The following is a 22,361-nucleotide window of genomic DNA, read 5'->3' as shown; positions in this document are numbered from 1 at the left end:
CATGGCCAAACCACCTCAGTGTGTTTCTCCTAATGCTTCCTATCACATCCACATCCACACCACAATGCTCCTTCACATCCTCATACGTCAGTCTGTCTCTCCATGTGACTCCACAAGCTCTTCTCAAATAACTCATTTCCACTGCTCTCACTCTTGATTCGTGTCCCTCCAACAACGCTCAAACTTCACTTCTATATGTCAGAGTTGGTATCACAAAACTGTCATGTAATAACTTTTTCACTCCCATGCTCATTTCCCTGTTTCTTATCACTGCTTTCAAGGAACCAGCAACCTTTCTTCCTTGTTGTACCCTTTCAAGCACTTAGCCCTCCAAACTTCCATCCTTACTCATCACACTACCCAAGTACTTAAAAAAAAAGTACTCACATTTTCCAATTCCTCACCATCCACCTCGCTGTACATTCACTGACTTCACCTCTCTCAAAGACCATAACTTTACTCTTCCCTACATTCACCTTTAAATTCCGTTTCTTACACACTCTCCCAAACTCATCCACCAAGCCTTGCAGCTCCCCTTCATCTTCACTTAACAACACAGTATCATCTGCAAACAACAGTACAAGGAGTTTCCAAACACAGCCCTCTCTCATTAGGACCACTCCAACATCCACTGCCCTACCTTGTATCTCTTTAATAACCCCATCCATATACAGATTAAACAACCATGGAGACATAACACATCCCTGTTTCAGTCCAACTTTCAAACAGAAAAACTCACTCAGTTCACTATCCACACGCACTGCAGCCTTAGCACTGTCATACATACTCTTCACAGCATTCAACAACTTCCCATCTACTCCATATATTCTTAATACAGTACTTTTCACAATCCTTGTCTATCCACCTTGTCATATGCTTTCTCCAACGCCATGAAGGCCGCATACAACTTCTTTCCCTTCTCTAGACACTTTTCCACTAAAGATCTAAGAATGAATATCTGACCTACACAAGCTCATCCTTTCCTAAAGCCTCCTATTTTTCTCCAACTAATTCCTCTGCTGTATAAACACCTAAAAGATGAGTTGAAGGAGCTATACCTGTATTTATATGTACTGCACATATAAAACATGTTACGTAAATCTTTTTTTTTTTTCATACGATCTAAGAGATTTTAGGTGAGCCATCTTGTATTTTTCTACTTTCCCCAGTGGCAACCCTGGCTATAGCCAGTGTGTGCGTGTGCCGATGAGTTCGATCGTTTGGTGAATTTGTTGTTTTGGCATATTGACAGGTTAGTTTTTTTTTTTTTTTTTTCTGTGACAATTGCTTTCCTGACGTGGTTGTCATTTCTTATTCTTCGTTCTTCTGTTTCAACTATGCTATATATATATATATGTGTGTGTGTATGATTTTTAAATGGTTTAAACATTTACAAAAGTGAAGAAATGGTTATGCAATGAAGTATTTTCTTAAAATACATGTGCGTGGGGGGTAAGGGGTTCAATCACTGGACTGGTGGAAGGGACTCAGGGAGTGCTAATGGGCCACGGGTTAAGGGGCACAATACTTTCCTTGACGGAACCCATACTGACGATCAGAAAGAAGGTTGTGATAGGAAAGATGCTTTAAAATTTTTCTACTATGAAATGACTCGAAAACTTTTGAGATACAGGATGTTAAAGCAATTGGACGATAGTTAGAGGGTTGGGAATGGTCACCCTTCTTTGGGACTGGCTGAATGAGAGCAAACTTCCAGCAAGAAGGAAAGGTACAAGTTGACAGACAAAGACGAAAGAATTTGCCTCGGCAGGATGTAAGCACAGAAGCACAGTTCTTGAGAACAACAGGAGGGATTCCATCAGGCCCATATACCTTATTGGTATTAAGGCCTGTAATGGCAGAAAATATATCAGCTGAAGAAATTTTACTGTCAGCCATGAGGAAGTCAGAGGGGGGAAGTAATGGAGGAACAGCACTGGAATCGTCTAAGATGGAACTGGAGGAGAAAGTCTGAGCGAAGAGATCCGCTTTATCAACAGAAGAAATAGCTACAGAGCCATTTTGCTGCCCTTCCCCAAGCTCAAACTCTCCTCTCTCATACATGTCTCCGCTCCATCCCTTCACCTCATCCTTGGCCTCCCCCTCCCTCTCGTCCCCTTCACCTCACTCACATACATCTCCTCGTCAGTCCCTCACTCACCATCTTCTCCACATGGCCAAACCACCTCAATGTGTATTTCTCCTAACACTTTCTACCACATCCACGCCCATACCACAACACTCCTTCACTACCTCATTTGTCAGTCTGTCTCTCTATGTGACTCCACATGCTCCTCTCAAATAACTCATTTCCACTGCTCTCACTCCTGACTTGTGTTCTTCCAACAAGCTCCAAGCTTCACTTCCATACATCACAGTTGGGATCACAATACTGTCATGCAACAAATTTTTTACTTCTATGCTCACTTCCCTACTTCTCATCACTGCTTTTAGTGAACAACAACCTTTCTCCCTTTTTGTACATTTCAAGCACTTCATCTTCTAAACTTCCATTCTTACTCATCACACTACCTAAGTACCTAAACGCACTTACATTTCCATTTCTCCATCCTCACTGTGCATTCAGTGACTTCGTTTTTCTCAAAGATCATAGCTTTACTCTTCCCTACATCCACCTTTAAATTCCGTTTCTTACACATTCTCCCAAACTCATTCACCATGCCTTGAAGTTCCCCTTCGTCTTTACTTAAGAATACAGTATCGTCCTCAAATAACAGAACAGGAAGTTTCTAAATGCTGCCTCTCTCATTCGGGCTGCTCCGACATCCACTGCCCTACCTTGTATCTCTTTTATAACCCCAACCATATACAGATTGAACAACCATGTAGACATGACACATTCCTATTTCAACCCAACACTGAGAGAGAAAAATTCACTCATTTCACCATCTACAGGTACTGCAACCTCTGCACCCTTCTCCATACTCTTCACGGCATTCAACAGCTTCCCATTTACTCCATATATTCTTAATATTTTCCACATTCCTTGTCTATTCACTCTGTCATATGCTTTCTCCAAATCCATGAAGACCACATACAACTTCTTTCCCTTCTCTAGATACTTTTCCACTGAAGACCTAAGGATGAATATCTGACCTACATAACAACTCTTCCCTTCCCATAACCTCCATGTTCTTCTCCAACTAATTTCTTTGTTATTTCCATAACTCTATCAATACGCATTCTACAATATAGTTTTCCTATAACACTATGAAGACAAATGCCCCAGTGATTACCACACACTTCTTTTTCCCCTTTTCCTTTGTATTGGGGAATAATTATGTTTGACTTCCAATTTTCAAGGACTCTACTTCCCTCCCAGGCCAATCTGCACATCTTCCATTTTCATTCTACTACTCCATATTTCTAATCCTCCTCAACAATGTTCTATACATATCTTTAATATCCTTCTCATCTTCAAATCCTTGAATTCATTCGGAGTGTCTAACAGCTTTTCATGTTTACTTCTGATACCTCTGTACCTCAGTGTTAGAAGGGCCCTGCCCAACTCTTGCAAGGTACTGTCTACCACATGGGGTGCCAGTTCCCGACATACTGTAGTGTACGTACTTTTTTTTTTTTTTTTTTTTTTTTTATGCGAGGAAGAAGGAACCAAAGGCCATGAGCCCGCAGTAACAGTTCCCTCCAAGAGAAAAACAAAATACAATAGAGAGCCAAATTCAAGATCCGATCATTTTGAGATGCCTGGACACACTGCGTTTGAAAGACTGGAGATCATAGGCAGCAAGAAATACAGATAGAGAGAGACAGTTCCAGAGCTGACCTGTTGCATAAATGAAAGACTGGGAGTAACGGTTAACTCTTGCATTAGAGAGTTGGACAGAAAAGGGATGAGAGTTTGCTGCCAGACGGGTGCTACACGCCCGTCATAGAGGTGGAGGAATGCAAGCAGACAGTTCAGAGGAGCAGTGACCATTAAAGTAGCAATAGAAAAGAGATAAAGATGCAACAGTGCGGCGAAGAGACAGAGGTTGAAGGGAGTCAGTAAGAGGAGGAGAGTTAATGAGACGAAAAGCCTTTGACTCCACCCTATTGAGGTGGTAGGCACAACCCTGGTGAGACGCTGTCAGTCACAAAGGGGTGGTAGTTCCCTACATGGTGTATGTATTTACCTATTTGTAGTATACAGGAATTGAGCAATGCTCGTGTTGTCCTGTCTCCATATCCACATTTATCAAGTCTACCTTTACACACATGAATGTTTTTCTCATGCACCACCTCTCTGTCTAAGTCGTTCCAAATATTTAAGTATTTACCTAATATACCTAATTGTGATATACACGGAATGTACTATGCGCGTGGGTTTCCGTCGCTGTTTCTCAATAAGTCAAATTTAGCTTTAAACTCGTTTAAGTTTTTAGACTGGATGATCTCTTTGTCCAGGCTATTCCATAAGTCTATACTTATGTAAGGAAAGCTATATTTCTTGATATCCTTCAAGCAGCTTGACTTTTTCAATTTCATTCCGTGTCCTCTTGTTGCTCTCTTATCCCATACAAACAGATCTTCTTTGTCAATTTTATCTACTCCCACCATGGTCCTGAATACTGCAATCATGTCTCCCCTCTTTCTCCTTTCCTCTACGGAAGGCAAATCCAATTTTTCCAGCCTCTCTCTGTATGACAGGTCTGTCAGACTGGGGACCATCTTGGTTGCTGTTCTTTGTATTCTCTCAATCTTGTTTATATCTTTCTTTTTGAGTGGGGACCACACTACCGCTGCATATTCTAACCTGGGGCGGATCATGGCCACTATCAATTTTTTCATCATCTCATCCATATAATGAAATGCTACTCTTATCTTAGTCAAGAGTTTATAAATCTCTCCAACTATCTTGTTAATGTGCTTTTCTGGTGACAAACTATCTTGGACCAGCACTCCCAAATCTTTCTCTTCCCTCCTTTTTGTGATTAATTCATTACCCAACAAATAATTCAGTGATGGCCTCCTGGTACTTTTACCCATTTCCAATATTTTACATTTCTTTACATTAAATTTCATTTCCCAAGTCCGGCTCCAATTGTGTATCCTATCCAAATCCTCCTGCAGTATTTTACAATCCTCCTCAACCTCTACCTTCCTCAAGATCTTTACATCATCAGCAAACAGACTTGCATAACTGTTCACTCCATCTACCATATCATTTACGTAAATCAGGAACATTACTGGCGCCAACACCGAGCCTTGAGGGACTCCACTTGTTACTTCCCTCCATCCAGACATCCTATCCTTTATTACTGTCCTCATTTGTCTGTCTCTCAAAAAGTCTCTCATCCATTCCAGAAGTTTTCCCTTCAGTCCTCCTATATATTCTAGTTTCCACATTAGTCTCTTATGAGGTACCCTGTCAAAGGCCTTCTCTAAGTCTAAGTACACACAATCCACCCAACCATCTCTCTCCTGTACCACATCAATCGCTCTTGAGTAAAAGCTCAACAAGTTAGAAACACATGACCTTCCACTTCTGAATCCAAACTGACATTCAGCCAAAATATTAATCTCTTCCAGATATTTTATCCATCTGTCTTTCAGGATTCTCTCACACTATTCTGCGACCATGCTGGTTAGAGACACTGGTCTATAATTCAGGGGTTCTTCCCTGTTTCCTCCCTTGTAAATTGGTACCACATTTGCCCTCTTCCATTCTTGCGGCACTTTCCCCTCTACCAGTGAGCATACAATTAAACTGTGAATTTTATCCGCCAGTTGTTCTCTGCATTCCTTCAGTACCCAATTAGAAATTCCATCAGGTCCTGGGGCTTTCCTTACATCTTGAGTTTCCAGTAATTTATACACTTCTTGTATCTCCACCTTTATATCTTTTATCACCGGAACATTTCTAATCACTCCCTCCCCTTCCACAAGCTCCTTTTCTTTAGTGAAAACTGACTGGAAACGTTTGTTCATTATTTCTGCTTGCATTGCCGCATCCTTAAAGACCTCTCCTACTTTGAGTTTGGTGATTCCTTCCTTTTGTTTCAGTTTGCCATTAACAAATCTATAAAACAGTTTGGGTTCATCCTTGCATTTGTCTATTATACCTTTTTCAAAATTCCTTTCTTCTTCTCTAAGTATTCTTGTGTATTCATTTCTTGTTCTTTTATATTCTTCCTTTGTTCTGTTATTACCTCTCTTTCTCCAATTGTTCCATGCCTTATCTCTCTCTTTTTTGGCTATCATACACCTTCTATTAAACCACTCCTTTTTCCTGTTTTCTTTCCCTCTTACTCTTGGTATAAATTTTTCCACTCCCGAATTATAAAGGTCTAGAAAGATATCCCACTTCCTCTGTATCTCTCTTGTTTCTCTGAATTTTCTCCAATCCGCATTTTCAATAAAGTTTCTCAATCCTGTAAAATTTGCTTTCCCAAAGTTGTATCTTCCCTGTCTATGAAGCTTGTCTCTTGGCTCAACGTTCCCTATTAACATCTGGAACTCAATGACCACATGATCACTTTTTCCTAAAGGACAGAGATATTTCAATGATTCTATTACATCAGGTTCTTTGGTGAACAGTAAATCTAAGTAAAACAAACAAATCAAACTAACCATCACCATTTTTGGGCAGGTTCATAATGAGAATCTTGTTCTTGACGCTGTCTGCTGTGTGTGTGTCAACTGAAGGAATGTGTTGTGCTGTTTGTGTAGGATGGCACCACAAAAGCAACCGCTCAACTTTGGTCAATAGGTTTGTTTGGCCAGACAGACTGGAGTTCAACAACAACAATTTCTGATGTCATAATGTAGGCAGTTGGTAGAGCTATTTAATCACTTGGCCATAAGTTTCTCAGATACTGCAGGTTACAGTTTCTCCCTCTGTGCTAGAATTTCTCCACTAAAACAGACAATAATTTCTACAAACTAAATAAACCGAATACTTAAATTAATGGAAAACTGGCTAACATGCAGGCCATTTTCCAGTATGCAAAGTTCATAGTGATTTTACTCAATCTGGAAAACTTTCAGTGAAAATTGTATGTTCAAGGTGTTCAGCCCTTTTACAACAGACTGAGAAACGTAGGAAAAACTTGTAAATTAGTTAAGTAAAACAAACAAATCAAACTAACCATCACCATTTTTGGGCAGGTTCATAATGAGAATCTTGTTCTTGACGCTGTCTGCTGTGTGTGTGTCAACCGAAGGAATGTCATCAAGGGGTAGGACTGTTTCAGCAAATCCTTCACTAGACTGGAAGAATTGTCTAGTCTTGAGGAGAAAGAGGATGTGTCCATTTCTAACACTAGATTCATCTGGACTAACAGGCCTGAAAGAAATTAAATGATTATAATTTACATCATGCCTATCAAAACTGGTTAGTTTATCTATTATGCTCATCAAAGCTGGCTGGTTTAAGAGAGTGAGAGTGCTTAAGCTTTTGAAAAACTTTGACCCTCTTATGGTGTGAATTCTGAATGTATAGCTGCATTTGGCCATGCCAGGAATGTCTGTTAATAAAAGCCAGAGCTAAATTGTTACACCTTTAACTTAACCCTACCAGGTTTCTGGCCCAGGCAAATTATGTCTGTGCTACAGTCAGCTGCTCCCATGCTGCCCCACATCTTTGTGCCGTAATACAGGTCAACCCCAGTTTAACAATGGGATGTGTTAAGAAAACCCCATCACTAGGCGGGGTATCACATATCAGGGCTGATTTAACATGTAAAGTATTGGGATGCTTTTTTGAGCCTTGGGATTCCCCCCCAACCATGTCCTAAACCCAACCAAATGAGTCCAAAAACAAGTTTATGGGCAATCTAAATAGCCTAACAGCTGTAAAAGAAATTAACCTAAGCCTAAAACCTGTTAATAACTCACTAAAACCAACAAACAAAATCTGAAAACCATAAAAAATAGGTCAGAAAATATCAATCACCCCTCATCACTTACTTCTCATAAGTCCATGTCCAGTCCTGGTCATCATCCTTGCTATCCCCCCAAAGCTAGGGAGCATGTGGTGCTCCCTAACACTCACTCATCCTCCTCAAAGCCCTCAAGCCCCATCTCAGGGGGAGGGTCAGAGGGAGGGTAAGCCTAGCGAGGTGGGGTATTGGTAGTAAGAGACTGATGCGATGACTCTGGGGGTGCCGATGGGGTGCGATGCGATGACTCACAAGGTGGCCATAGGGTGCGATGTGATGATAGACGAGGTGGCGAGGGAGACAGCTGCCACGACTAGTAAGGTGGCCAGGGAGACCGCTATGATGATTGACATGGTAGGAAGGGAGACAGATGCGGTGGCTCACATGGTGGCGAGGGAGACAGAGGCAGTGGCTGAAGTGGTGTAGGAGATCAAGGCTGGGGTGAGGAGGGTAGCAATGAAGTGGCAGAATGCTGCAGTGGAGACTCAGGTGACGTGAGAGATGGGGATCGGCTTGAGGTGAGGTTCAACACTAGAGGCTGAGCACAATGTCCTTGGTGGGAGAAGGCCTCAATGTTTCTCTGCAGGTCGATGGTCGGGGAGATGCTCTGCTGGTTGAGGGCTGGGAAGTTACTCTGCAGGTCACTGGCATGGTGGGGACCTGTTTGAAGAAGGCAGTGATGGTAGTCTGCCTACCCCCCCCTCTTCTTTACTTTTCTTTCAGCATCACCCAGTACACTTTCGTCTCCTCCTCCAGCCAATCAGATGCGCCCCTCCTTTGTCCTGGGAGAGGGTCATGAGTGCACATAAGCACGATGTCCTCATCCTGGGAAGGGGTCGTGAGTGCACATGAGCATGATAGCCTCGTCCTGGGAGAGGGTTGTGAGAGCACATAAGCGCGATTTCCTCATCAACCTTGGTCATCATCTCCTTCAGAATTTTCTTACTGAGGGCTCACACCTCAGGGACAACCTCCTCCTCCTCCTCTGCCTCCTGGTGCACCCACTGAATCCCCATACTGAGGAGCTTGTTGTTGCTGAACTCCTCCCTGTGGCTGTCCAGGACCACCTCCACGTCCTCCTCACTGACTCCCTGATGCCTGCCTCGTGTGATAGCTGCACAATGTCCTGCCACACCCATTCTACCGGTGGTGCTAGCACATCCTGAAAAGCCGGAGAAGGAGTGTACACACTCCAGCCACAGCTTGCACCACACACCGTTCATGGTGGGCTGGCTTTCTTCTCTCCATGCAGCTGTGATATTTTCGATGGTGTGGCATATGTTATATCCCTACCAGAATGGCTCCACAATCATCCTCTCATCGCTGTCACATGCCCTCACCAACTGCTGCATGGTACAATGGAGGTAATATGCCTTGAACATTGCTATAACCCCCTGGTCCGTGGGTTGCAACAACGACGTGGTGTTAGCGGGCAGGAACACCATTTCCATGTTACCTGTCCAGTCCTTCACCGCAGAACGGTGGCAAGGTGCACTGTCCACCACCACAAGAAATCTGTTGGCTAAGTTTTCTCTGGGGGCATACATCTCAAGGATACGAGAGAGGTAGGAGTGAAAACAGGAATACAGATATCGGACGTCAGCCAGGCCTTACAGTGTGATTTCCAAATTACCCTCAAAATCTCCTTAACATTGCCACCCAGAGCCCTCGGGTTTTTGCTGTGGTAGACCAGGAGCAGCCTTGACTTGAGGTCATCCTCGGCATTGCCAAAAGCAGCAGTTTAAGCTGGTCCTTCGAGGCCTTGAACCCCAGTGCAGACTTTTCCTCTGTTGCACGATATGTCTTGGGGGACATTATCTTCCAAAAAAGCCCAGTCTCGTCAAAATTCAAGACCTGTTTCGCACTGTAGCCACCCTCCACAATGATCCACTTAAGCTTGTTAGGGAACGCTGCTGCCACTACCACATCCACACTCGCTGCCTCACCAGACATCCTCGTGTTGTGCAGGCTTGCCCACTTCTTAAACTGGTCAAACCACCCATGAATAGCCTTAAGCCTCGCACACACCAAGATACAAAGTCGCGCAACATGGTCTCTGGACTGTCTTGCATCTGTCTCAGAAAAATCTAAATCTGTCTCGCAACAGTCGCTAGACACTGTCTCTGGGTCACGTACACACCAAGATACTTTATCCAGCAAAAGTCGCGCAACAACGTCACTAGACTGTTGTGCGATTGTCTCAGGAAAATCTTAATCTGTCGCTGGACAGTCACGCGACAGTCCTGAGACAAGAATTCAGTTGTATCTTGTCTCCCACTAGATATGGGAGACAAGATACAAGTTGCTCGGTGTGGAGGGATTTGGCAATGGATGACTTTTTTTTTTTTTTTTTTTTTTTTTTTTTTAAAGGTTTGCATTTATAAATGCACACCTCCTGCTATGAGGCATCAGTATTCACATATTTTTACATTATTTATGCATAAGAGTTGTATATACATTGAATGATTATATGTATACAGTTCTATTCTAAATAATTTTGGAGTATATTAATATACTTTAATTTTGCATAAAAGTTATACATCATCGTTGAAAGATTATACTATATGTATATGGGTCTGTCCTAATAATAATTATGGGTAGGTGGTGGCGACCATCATCCACTCACGTGATGTAGAGCTGCCTCCTGCTTCCTTAGCCTTTATCATTCTATTTCTGTGTCTGCCCTCCTCGCTTCATATTTCTCCCATCTTTCCTGTCACTTCTTATTGCTTTTCTTTCCTTTACAGGTAGCTTTACATTGAGTGACAAGCCAAATGGTTTCCTGTAAGCCAAGAAACCATTTACTATGCTGGGTGGTAACCATATAACCAAACCATACGTGCTCCCTACGTGTCAACAAGTGGGTTGGTGGAGGATTAGTGCCCATCCCCATAAAACAAATAACTCAAAGTCAAATGGCCACCCCTTACGGGATTGTGGCGTCTGGCAACAGATAGATAGATAGAGATATTTACACGTGTTACATACAACATTGAAAAATTATGTGTGTGTATATGGTTCAATCATGACATAATTATTAGCTTTAGTAATTCCACTGTTGGTTTTGGCAAATATTCATATATATATATAAACTTTGTTGCTGGACTGTGTCTCGATTGTCTAGCAACAGTCCAGTGAGAAAGTAACAGAAATGTCTAGCGACCATCTCGCAACAGTCTCTAGACCAGGGGTTCTTAACCTGGGGTCCATGGATGGGCTTCAGGGGGTCAGTGAAAGTCAGAATAATCAAGAAAAATTTAGCAATATTGCGTGATGCCGTTTGGCATCATTAGCTGCCAAAAAAAACAAAAAAAACAAGAGTCTTGAATTCTGGTGTTCGTTGACAAAAGCATACCCTAGTCTGGCAATGCGAGCTATGGGTGCTCTGATTCAGTTTGCTACTACATACCTTTGTGAGTCAGGGTTTTCAGTGCTTGTTTCTATGAAAACGAAAAGTCGAAATCAACTGGATGTCAATGATGACATAAGTGTGTCCTTGTCAAAGACCACTCCACAATTTCATCTTCTTGTTCAAGCCAATAAACAACAACCCTCTCGTTGAAATGAACTTTTGAGCAGAATTAAAGATTTGTTTTGTTAAATTTGCACACGTTGGATGTATTTCATTTTTTCATCGAGTGGCCATTAATTTTTGCATTAAAAAGAGTAAGAAAATAACTCTTTGTAAAGACTGTTTTATACTTTGTGCATGTCATACGCTGCGTGAGGTAGTTTTCAAAAAAATAAAGTATATTCATTGCATGCAAAATGCTGTATTTGTTCTTATGTACATTTTTGTAGGGAAGGGGTTCACAGCTTTCACCAGATTCTCGAAGGGTTCTGTGACTCAAAAAAGGTTAAGAACCACTGCTCTAGACAATCCAGAGACAAAGTTGCCTTGTCTCCAAAGTGTCTATGGACTGTCGCCCGTCTGTACAATATCTGGATTGTCTAGCAATAGTCAATGTACATAATCGCTCGACTGTCTGTAGACTTTGTATCTCGGTGTGTACAAGGCTTTAGAGGATTCACTAGCATCAAGATTGCATCTCATCTTTAAGATGTCCCACAGGGAGAGTGCCTTCATACACAAGATCGCCTGACTCATAGGCGCCTTCCTCCTGTCCTGATTATCCACCCACATGTGGAGCATCCGCTCCAGCTCCTCCATCACAGGCTCCCTCTGGCGGGTGATATGGGAGGTGGTGAAGGTTGCAACCTCCCTAACGGCAGCCTTGGTGGCCTCCTCCTTCTTGATGATCGAGATGGTCGATTGGGCCAGGCGGAGTGCTGAGGCGATGGCCCACGCACCCTCTCCTTTGCTGTGGCACTTAAGAATGTCTGACTTCAACAGAAAGAGTTTTATGAGGGTGCTTCGCTGGAACATCACCAGTACCAACACTAGCAGGATGCTTATCACCCCAACTGTGGTCACCACTACCACCCCTAGCACAACTAGCTCCACCACATGCAGCATCCTCAGCAGACATGATCACATTTTATTAAGCCAAAAGTAACACAAAATCACACTTCACATATGGTCAGCATCACTGACCTACTCAGGGCACTGATGGACATGATTACGATGCACTACAATAGCAGCTTACACAATACTGGTGATGCAACACGATGCAGGGTAGGCGAGTGTAAGAGAGATCCTCACTCAGTGATGGGCAGTGTAGGGCAAGAAGAATGATATGGAAGCGCGCGGGGTGAATGGTGGGGTGATGGGCTGTGTGAATGTTTCTGCGCTCCCTGGCACTGGGGTGGGCTCAGCTGGCTGCAGAAAAGCTTGTGATATAACTTTTGGCCCATCACTCCTCGACTGCAAATTGCAAAACACATTGCAAAACCGGGGCTCAGCCATCGTTAGGTGGGACATGGTGGTATTTCTATCCCCATTATTAAGCTGGGGTATTACTTACTGCGGTATCACATAACGAGGGTTGACTATTTTTCTTTGATCGCTCTGTGTAAATACACTTTTCAAGAGAGAATGTTGGTTTTGGTGTGATTTTAAAGCTGAATAGTTGTATTTTATCATGGTATGTTCAAAAAAAGGAAAATAAAGAAATAAAAGGAAACAAAGAAAAAAAGTCAAAATGATGAGTTGAATTTAGGCATAAACAAAAAATTTTATACTTGCCATAAAAAATATTAAGAAAAAAAAAATATTAAAGACATAAATCTGGTTTAAACCATGCAAAACTACAATAAATTATTTTTAAAATTATACATAGATTATCGTTCTTTCTGCATTTTATTGTACGGTAAGGCGAAAGGGAAATGATGCACAATTTTTTTATGATTCTTGTCTGTATATTCACTTCGCAATCTTTTTCTCTGATCAGTCAATGCAAATACACTTATTGTGATAGGATGCTGGTTGTGGTGTTATTTTGAAGCTGAATAGTTGTACTTTATCGTAGTATGTTAAAAAAAAGAAAACAAAGAAAATAAGAAGTTAAAATGATGAGTCAAAGTTAGGTGAAAACCAAAAATTTTATACCTTGCCGTAGAAAAATATTCGGAAAAAAAAAAAAAATGATAGAGATGTATAAATCTGGTTTAAACCATGCAAAACTACTCCCCGCCATGCACAGAGCAGGCATTCCACATCTTCATGCCCGAGTCTCTTTATTATGACATGTAAACATGATTTATGGTGGAGGGATGGAGTTGAGAGGTATATGAGGGAGGGGGGAGTGAGTTGGGGGGAGGGTAGTCAAATGGTGGGTGACAGAGCGATTTGGAGGTGTTTTGTCTGCGGCCACCCTTTGCGGGATTAGGGCATCAGGCTATAGATAGATAGATAGATAGATCTTAACCTCTAACAGGCGGGCAACGTTACATAACGTCCATGCGTGAGGAGGTGGGTGTCGTCACATAACTCCGGCCATTTTCTGCCCCAATTTACTGGTGAAATTGGGCGAAATTGCATCCTTGTCACCTACTGTCCTACCCTCTACCTACCGAAGCCTTGAAACAAGTAAAATAGAATATATGTATTGTACATAGGTTGTAGTGTTATAAGCTTTCAAGTAAAAGAGAATACTGTATACGCAAGTAAGTTTTATTGTTATAAGTGTTCAAACAGAAAACACATACATAAGATTTTGAAGATACTGAACAGTGTAAAGAATGCATTAACGATAAATTTAGTGTTCAGTGGTGAAGAGAAGGAAAATGAGTGAAGAGTTCACTAGCCTCGCCCCAGGTGCACCTGGTGATAAGCTGCCTGCCCGGGCTTCTCCCTTGCTCCTCCCCTCCTCCTCCCACAGCCAGCAGAGACGTATAACCACATAACAGCTCTTATCTTCATTTTTTCATCCATTTTTCATTGATTTAAGCATGTTTAGGCTTATTCTTTGATGCTTTATTTTTCCAAAAATATGCCCCACATGATCGTATACTTGATAAGTAACCTGCCCACAAGGGGTTAAAATGACACATAAACGTTTTATTGGAATCTCTGAGCCTGGATCTGAAATGTCAGGAAAATGCATCGTCGGAATCTAAAAGGGTTAAGAACATAGCCTGCAGATCAAAATAAGGTTATGTATATAAAAAAATATATAGTGTCTCGCATGAGTCATAGGAAGGCATAGATGGAGAGGTAGAATAGTGGTGGGGTGATCACTGGATTGTGCTATCAGTTTTGGATGGACTGGAAACACTATTAGGATCTAAATATTGTTAAAAAATTTTCAATGATCATCTGCTAATTCTACTGGCATGTGATTAGTCTTTCTCCCTTGATACTGTAAAATAATCCTGAATGAGACAGTTCTGACATGTTTCAATATAACTGCCAAAATGTGAAGGTGTCTATGCTCTCAAGATACAGACTGCCTGTTCTATGCCCAAAGTCAAAAGTAAATGGCACACTAACATCTTGAGGCCTAAGAGGATAACTAGGTATTATAGTCTGGCTACTAACAGACATTTCATTCTAATTGGGGACATTCTTGGGCCTCAAAAGGTTAAACGAAAAAGTATTACAATATGAAAAGGATGAATGATTCATATGGGTACTGCAAACACCTTTGCTATCAGTAAGAAAGAATTTTTGCTAAATTTTTATAACAAATGCAGTAACCCACTGCCACAGTATCACTGCTACTGTATACTGTTTGAATATCATACTGTAAGTCTCAGTTGCACAAAAATGAAGGAAATGTTGTTCCACCTCAAAGATCACTAACAATAATAAAAATGATAAGGTAATAATAATAATAATAATAATGTATCTATATATAGCCAGATGCCTTAATCCTGTAGAGGGTGGCCAAAAACAAATTGTCTCCATACTGCCCTGTCCACTGCCATTTTGCTGCCCTCCCCCTCTCTCATATACCTCTCCACTCCACCTGCCATCTCATCATCAGTCTCCCCCTCCCTCTCCCCCCCTCCACCTCACTCATGTACACTCTCCTAGTTAGTCTCTCACTTTCCATCCCCTCCACATGGCCAAACTACCTCAGTGTATTTCTCCTAATGCTTTCTATCACATCCACACCACAATGCTCCATCACTTCCTTATGTGTCAGTCTCTCTCTCCATGTAACTCCATATGCTCCTCTCAAATAACTCATTTCCATTGCCCTCATTCTTGAGTTGTGTCAGTTCCAACAAGTTCCAAGCTTCACTTCCATACATTTGTGTGGGTATCACAGTACTATCATGCAGTGACTTTTATACTCCCATGAACACTTGCCTATATCTTATCATGGCTGTCAAAGAACCAGCAACCTCTCTTCTATCCTGTAATCTTTCAAGCACATCATCTTGTAAGCTTCTATCCTTATTCATCACATTACCCACGTACTTAAGTGCGCTCACATTTTCCATTTCCTCACTATCCAGCCTCACTGTTCATTCAGTGGCTTCATTTCTCTTGAAGACTACAACTTTACTCTTCCCTTCATTCACCTTTAGATTCCATTTCTTACACACTCTCTCAAACTCACTCACCAAGCCTTGCAGATCCCCTTTGTCTTCTCTTAACAATACTGTATCATCTGCAAACAATGGAAGGGGAAGTTTTCAATTGCTCCTCTCTCATTGGGGCTGTTCCAACATCCACTGCCCTACCTTGTATCTCTTTTTAACTCCATTCAAACTGAACAACCAAAGAGAGATTACATATACCTGTTTCAATCCAACATTCAGACAGAAAAATTCACTCTGTTCACCATGCATATGCATTGCAGCCCTAGTGCCCTCAGAGGCTACAAACTCTTCATGTCATTCAACAGTTTCCCATGTACTCCACATATTTTTAACATTTTCCACATTCCTTGTCTATCCACTCTGTCATATGCTTTCTCCAAATCCATGATGGCAGCATGAAACTTCTTTCATTTCTCTAGAAACTTTTCTACTAAATACCTTAAGTTGAATATCTCATCTACACAACTTCCCTTCCTGAAACCTCCCTGTTCTTCTCCAACTGATTCCTCAGTTATTTCCCTAACTCTGTCAATATGTATCTTCCCATATACTTTTCCTATTACACTAAGAAGGCAAATGATAGTAATAATAATAATAATAATAATAATAATAATAATAATAATCCATCCATCATCCAATCCTACATTGCCCCAAGAGGAGCGTAGAAGCCTGGGGCTAGGCAGTTGGTCTCGACATTTAAGATGAGAGTGACGAGCCTCACTCCTCCCTGAGTGGCATTACATGGGCAATAAACCCCAACCATCCCTTGGATATAAACCTTCACCGGTTCAATGCGACTGGAATGCAATAATTACCCACTAAACCACCAGGTGCCAAAATTTGGTTATATGGTTACGACCCAGCATAGTAAATGGTTTCCTGGTGTACAGGAATCCATTTGGCTTGTCACTCAATGTAGAGTCACCCACAGGCAGAAGGAAAAGGAAAGAATGAAAGAAAGAAAGACAGAAGAGGGAGTGTAAAGTCACCCACAGGCAGAAGGACAAGGAAAGAATGAAGGATAGAAAGACAGAAGAGGATGGAAGGAAAGAAGGATGGAAGAGAGGAAAGGGCAGACACCCGAGAGCAGCAATACATCGAGTGAGTGGATGGTGAGTGCCCCACCTACCAACATTATAATAATAATAATATGGGAGAATGCGACTTCAATGTATTAGTGTTGTGCTGAGAAGGGGTTGACTGGTAGTTTGGGCATGTGGGGAGAATGGAGGATGGCAACTGGGTTAGGACGGTGAGAGAAGTGAACAATGAGGGCTGAGCAGCAACACGGAGAGCTGCCATTAGGTGATCAAGACTGACATATGCATGCATGTAAGAGCCTTTATAAATGAACACATAATAATTATAATAATAATTATAATAATAATAGCAACAACAATAAAAATAATAATAATAATAATAAGTGCATTCAGTATTGCCAAGCAAATCAAATTCCCCTACCGAATGATAACCATTCACATTTTGACTTTGGGAATACATGGCTGGTTGTTCTGTGTGAGACATCATCATGGTATGGGGAACAGCTGTGTGAAGTTATATCAAAATCTGTCCATGCATGTGGAAGTTACAAAGCAGACACGAATGTAGGTGTGGCTGTTAAGTATGACAGCACCTGACTTGGACTGAGCCCCAAGTGTGACTTTGGCCTTGGGAGTAGATGGTTGGTTGTTCTGCACAACACACCCTCATGGGAAGGGGAAAAATTGTGCTAAGTTATATCAAAATCTGTCCATTCAAGTGGAAGTCACAAAGTGGACATGAAATTGCAGACAGACAGCACCCAATCTTGTTTGAACCCCAAGTGTAACCTTGGCCTTGAGAGTAGATGGCTGGTTGTTGCGCACACACACAGTCATGGTATGGAGAACAACTATGTGAAGTCTTGGTATGAAGAACAACTATATGAAGTTATATCACAATCTGTCCTTGCATGAGGAAGTTACAGAGCGGACACAAAATTGCAGATGGACAGCACCCAACCCTCTTTGAGCCCCAAATGTGACCTTGACTTTGGGAGTAGATGGCTGGCTGTTGCACACGACACATCGTCATGGTATGAAGAACAACTGTGTGAAGTTATATCAAAATCTGTCCATTCAAGAGGAAGTTAGAGAGCAGACACAAAATTGCAGATTGACTGACACCCTGACGGAACCACGCAAACGTGGACTCCCCAACTGGTTTCACTGGTAGGGGACTAATAAAATAATAATAAAAATAATAACAACAATAATAATAATAATAATAATAATAATAATAATAATAACAGTAATAATAAGTAAGAACAACAACAACAACTAGAAAGAACTCAGAGAACGCATACCTCCACCAACACCATTGCCATTAAAATGGATCCGGATCTGGATCCATCCAAAAATTTAATCAATTCTTTCTTAGTCCAAGGCTCACCTTTCCAAAAAATTTCATTGAAATTCACTGAGAAAATTTTGGAGATACAGTAAAACCTCACTATAACAGACTAACTGGGGCACAAGCCATTCCGAAAAATCAGAAAGTTCAATAAAAGTGACATCTTGACTTCCCCCTGCTAGCCTGGACTTTTTCCCATATACTGTACATATGGAAGCAATTCTTCCCACTAAAGAAAAGCCAGAGATGCATTCCTGGCCCAAACTCAAACTCTCATATACAGTAACTTCTCAAATAACACAAGGGATATGTTCTTGGAGAAGTCGCATTATCTAAAAATGCGTTATGTAAACATAATTTTTCCATAAGAAACAATGGTAATATTGGGGGTTACATTCCTGGACTCTGGGAAAATCTACCCATTTGGGAAGTTATGCTACTCTAAACTTAAAAGCAATAATATTAATTTGAAAGAAAATCCATGTAAAAAACAAAAACAGTATATTTGGGGAGAAGTAAACAACATTTGAGCCCCTGGGGAGAAGTAAACAACATTTGAGGCCTAAGTGGGCCAAAGCATTGTTTACTTCTCCCCAAATACATACAGCACTGTTTTTGTTTTTTATGTGGATTTTCTTTCAATATTGCTTCTTTCACGGCATTGTGAAAGTTTCTCAACATTATTAATGCATTAGTAGGTCACAGAAACAATACAGTAAAAGCAACATTTTCATTACGATAAGTAGGTCACAAACAATAACAACACACAGCATCACTTCATCTACACATCACTCGTTGTCTGTTGCTGTCCCTCCTCACCCTGCCCCCCCACCTCCAGCCCTCCCCCACCCCCCACTGCTCCCCCTCCTCACTCTGCTGTCCCTTCTTGTTCTGCTGTCCTGATATGTAAAGACTTAATTTACCAATATGAGACAGATACAATATATATATTTTTTTTCTCTCAACTAAATAAATTAAACCATCCCCGAGATGGTCTATCAGCTCCGGACTGTCCAAGGCGCTCATGGCTGATTTGAAAACATCACATACGTGCAACGTCATGTTGAATCAAGAAACCCTTGTTAGTTAAACATAATTATCTGCTTAAATATTTGCTCGTGTTAAAACGAAAACACGCTGTTTAAACTCACATTAGTTGAGAGGTTACTGTACCTTACTCAATCAACAGAAACTGACACAGAAATATCATAGGTAATATTATTATCCTCTTCAACAACACTATTGCTGAAATACAAGACATCCAACATCACACTCAGGTAGGTGAGGCAATGGGAGGGCAACTGACAGGCTACAGCCAGGCAGGCAGCAGCGAGTTACGCTAGGGCAGTGGTATGGGAGGGAGACATGCAGGAGGGAGAGAGAGGGGATGGGAAGAGTTACAAACAGGGGTGGGGGAGGGTGGGGAGGGAGGCAAGTGGAGGTAAGGGAATGCAGGGGGAAGGGAAGGGCTGGGGAATGGGGAGGGAGATGGGCAGGAGTGGGGGGACAGGGAGGGAGACAAGAAAGCCAAACTGCCACACTAACCCCCCACACCCTGTCTCACTCACTTGCTCACTCATTCATTCTCTCACTTGCTCATTCATTCTTTCACTCACTCATTCTTTCTCTCACTCACTCTCTCACCCTCACTCACTCATTCTCATACCTTATTCAAGAAAGGGAATAGACAAAATCCACTCAACTACCGACCAGTATCACTGACCAGTGTTGTAAGCAAGATATTAGAAAAGCTTATAAGAGAAGCTTGGGTAAATCATCTAGAAGAACACAAAATGATAACAGAATGACAGTTTGGTTTCAGAAAAGGAAAATCATGTGTTACTAATCTGTTGAGCTACTATGACAAAGTAACAGACACAATACAGGAAAGAGAAGGATGGGTGGACAGTATCTATTTAGATTTCAAAAAAGCATTTGACACAGTACCACACCAAAGACTTTTAAGGAAACTGTACCATCAAGGAGGAATTCAAGGCAAACTGTTTTGTTGGATGCAAGACTTTCTCATAAAAAGAGAAATGAGAACAGTACTAAGGGGAAACTACTCATCACGGAAAGAAGTGACTAGTGGAGTACCACAGGCCTCAGTGCTGGCACCAATCATGTTTTTAGTGTATATAAATGATACAGACAGTAACATTGGAAATGAAAGCTATCTAAATATGTTTGCAGATGATGCAAAAATACAAAGGAGAATTACTAACACACACTCTTGTAAAGAGCTACAAGAAGAATTAAATAAACTTCATGAATGGAGTAATACATGGCAAATGGAATTCAATGTGGACAAGTGTCATGTAATCAAGTTTGGTAAAAGTGGAAAAAGACCTGATTGGGATTATACGATAGGAAATAAAACCGTACACACATCAGAAAGAGAGAAGGACCTAGGTGTGATTATCAATAACAGACTATCTCCGGCTAACCACATCAGTGAGAGGGTACGGAACATGTATACACTGCTTGCAAATATGAGAATAGCATTCACATACATAAATGAGGACATGCTAAGAAGGATAATAACATCATTCATCAGACCAACCCTGGTGTATGCATCAGTAGTCTGGAGTCCTCATCTCAAAAAAAAACATAGACAAGATTGAAAAAGTTCAAAGGGCCACTACAAGATGGATACCAAGCTTAAGGAATCTAAGCTATGAAGAAAGACTAAATAAACTGAATCTACCAACACTACAGGAGAGAAGGAAAAGTGGTGACATGATAATGCTATATAAATGCATATCAGGAAAGGAGAAAATAGACATAAATGATTACTTAACATATGGAGAAGCATCAGCAAGAAGACACTGCAAAAAACTGCATAAGAAGAGAGATGATAAAGACATGAGGAAATTCAGCTTCCCAAACAGAGCAATTGATCAGTGGAATGCACTACCAAATGAAATAGTGTTTGCCAAAACAATTCACAAATTTAAGGATATGTACGATAAATATGGTTTAAGACACGGGACAGTACAAGCTTGACTCATTCCTGTAAAGATACAATTAGGTAAGAACAATTAGGTAGGTAAGAACACACACACACACACACACACACACACACACACACACACACACACACACACACACACACACACACACACACACAGAAGATCTGTTTGTAAGGGATAAGAGAGTAACAAGAGGACATAGAATGAAACTGAAGTCAAGCTGCTTGAAGGATATCTAGAAATACAGTTTTCCTTATAGATGCATAGACCTGTAGAATACCCTGGACAAAGAGATCATCCAGTCTAAAAACTTAATCAAGTTTAAAGCAAATTTTGACCTATTGAGAAACAGAGACGAGACCCCACAAGTGTAGCTCATTTCCTGCATATCACAATTAGTTAAATACAATTAGGTAAACACACACAGGTTGCCGACAGAGACGGAGCTCCTTGTGGATCGTGGGGAAATAATCGCCCAATCAGCATCGAAAAGGAGACCAGCCTATTGTGATTGTGTGAATGAGTGCATGAGTGGTGGTCCCGTCGGATAATAGTAAAAAAAAACGCAGGTTTCGATCACAAAGAGTACAAGACACAATGGAAGTACAAAGTTTCCATATGGATGCATCATGGCAGAGACGGATTGTTCATTGTTTACATCTGATGCCAAGGAATTTCCGGGCATCTCTGATGAAGATATGGGTAAAGGAAGTACTAAACTGAACCAAACAAGAGTAGCAGGAGTGGAGAAAATGGCGGAGGGGAATGTCCAGGAGTTAAAAAAAGGTATAGTCAGTAATTAAAAAGTGTCAGGAATGGACATTAGAACATGACAAAGAGATCAAATTACTGCAGAATAACTTGGAAAAATTATGCACATGCAGTGCTGAACAAGAAAGAGAAGTTACAAAATTAAAAGTGAGTAACGAATCTGCCTCAAACGATATAAAACAACTCAAGAGGGAAAATAAGAGGTTGGAAGAAGAATAGGACAGGATGAAAAGTAAACTACATGAGCATGACTCAAAATCAAAGATGCAAGACGAGCACATTAAGGAAATCAAGGGGCAACACAAGGGGTGGAAGAAAATTCAAGAGGAAGGAAATGTAAATATAAAAGAGATTACAGAACAAAAAAGCAATG

General features: G+C 41.3%; 1 protein-coding gene across 1 annotated transcript in view; it reads right to left on the bottom strand.

Moving 5' to 3' along the window:
- The window catches only part of LOC145412139 (protein unc-13 homolog 4B-like), a 789,854-nt gene that overhangs the window by 50,018 nt on the left and 717,475 nt on the right, over positions 1–22,361 (bottom strand). The window contains exon 21 of the mRNA XM_080282072.1: positions 7,110–7,306. Within this exon, the coding sequence (XP_080138198.1) occupies positions 7,110–7,306 (197 nt within the window). The remainder of the gene's footprint in view (positions 1–7,109; positions 7,307–22,361) is intronic.

Source organism: Coenobita brevimanus, chromosome 92 (assembly GCF_032717465.1).
Source record: "Coenobita brevimanus isolate Jiangsu-jjx chromosome 92, ASM3271746v2, whole genome shotgun sequence".
Classification (NCBI taxonomy): domain Eukaryota; kingdom Metazoa; phylum Arthropoda; class Malacostraca; order Decapoda; family Coenobitidae; genus Coenobita; species Coenobita brevimanus.
Note: the sequence above shows the minus strand (reverse complement) of the source record. Positions and strands in the feature narration are given on the sequence as shown.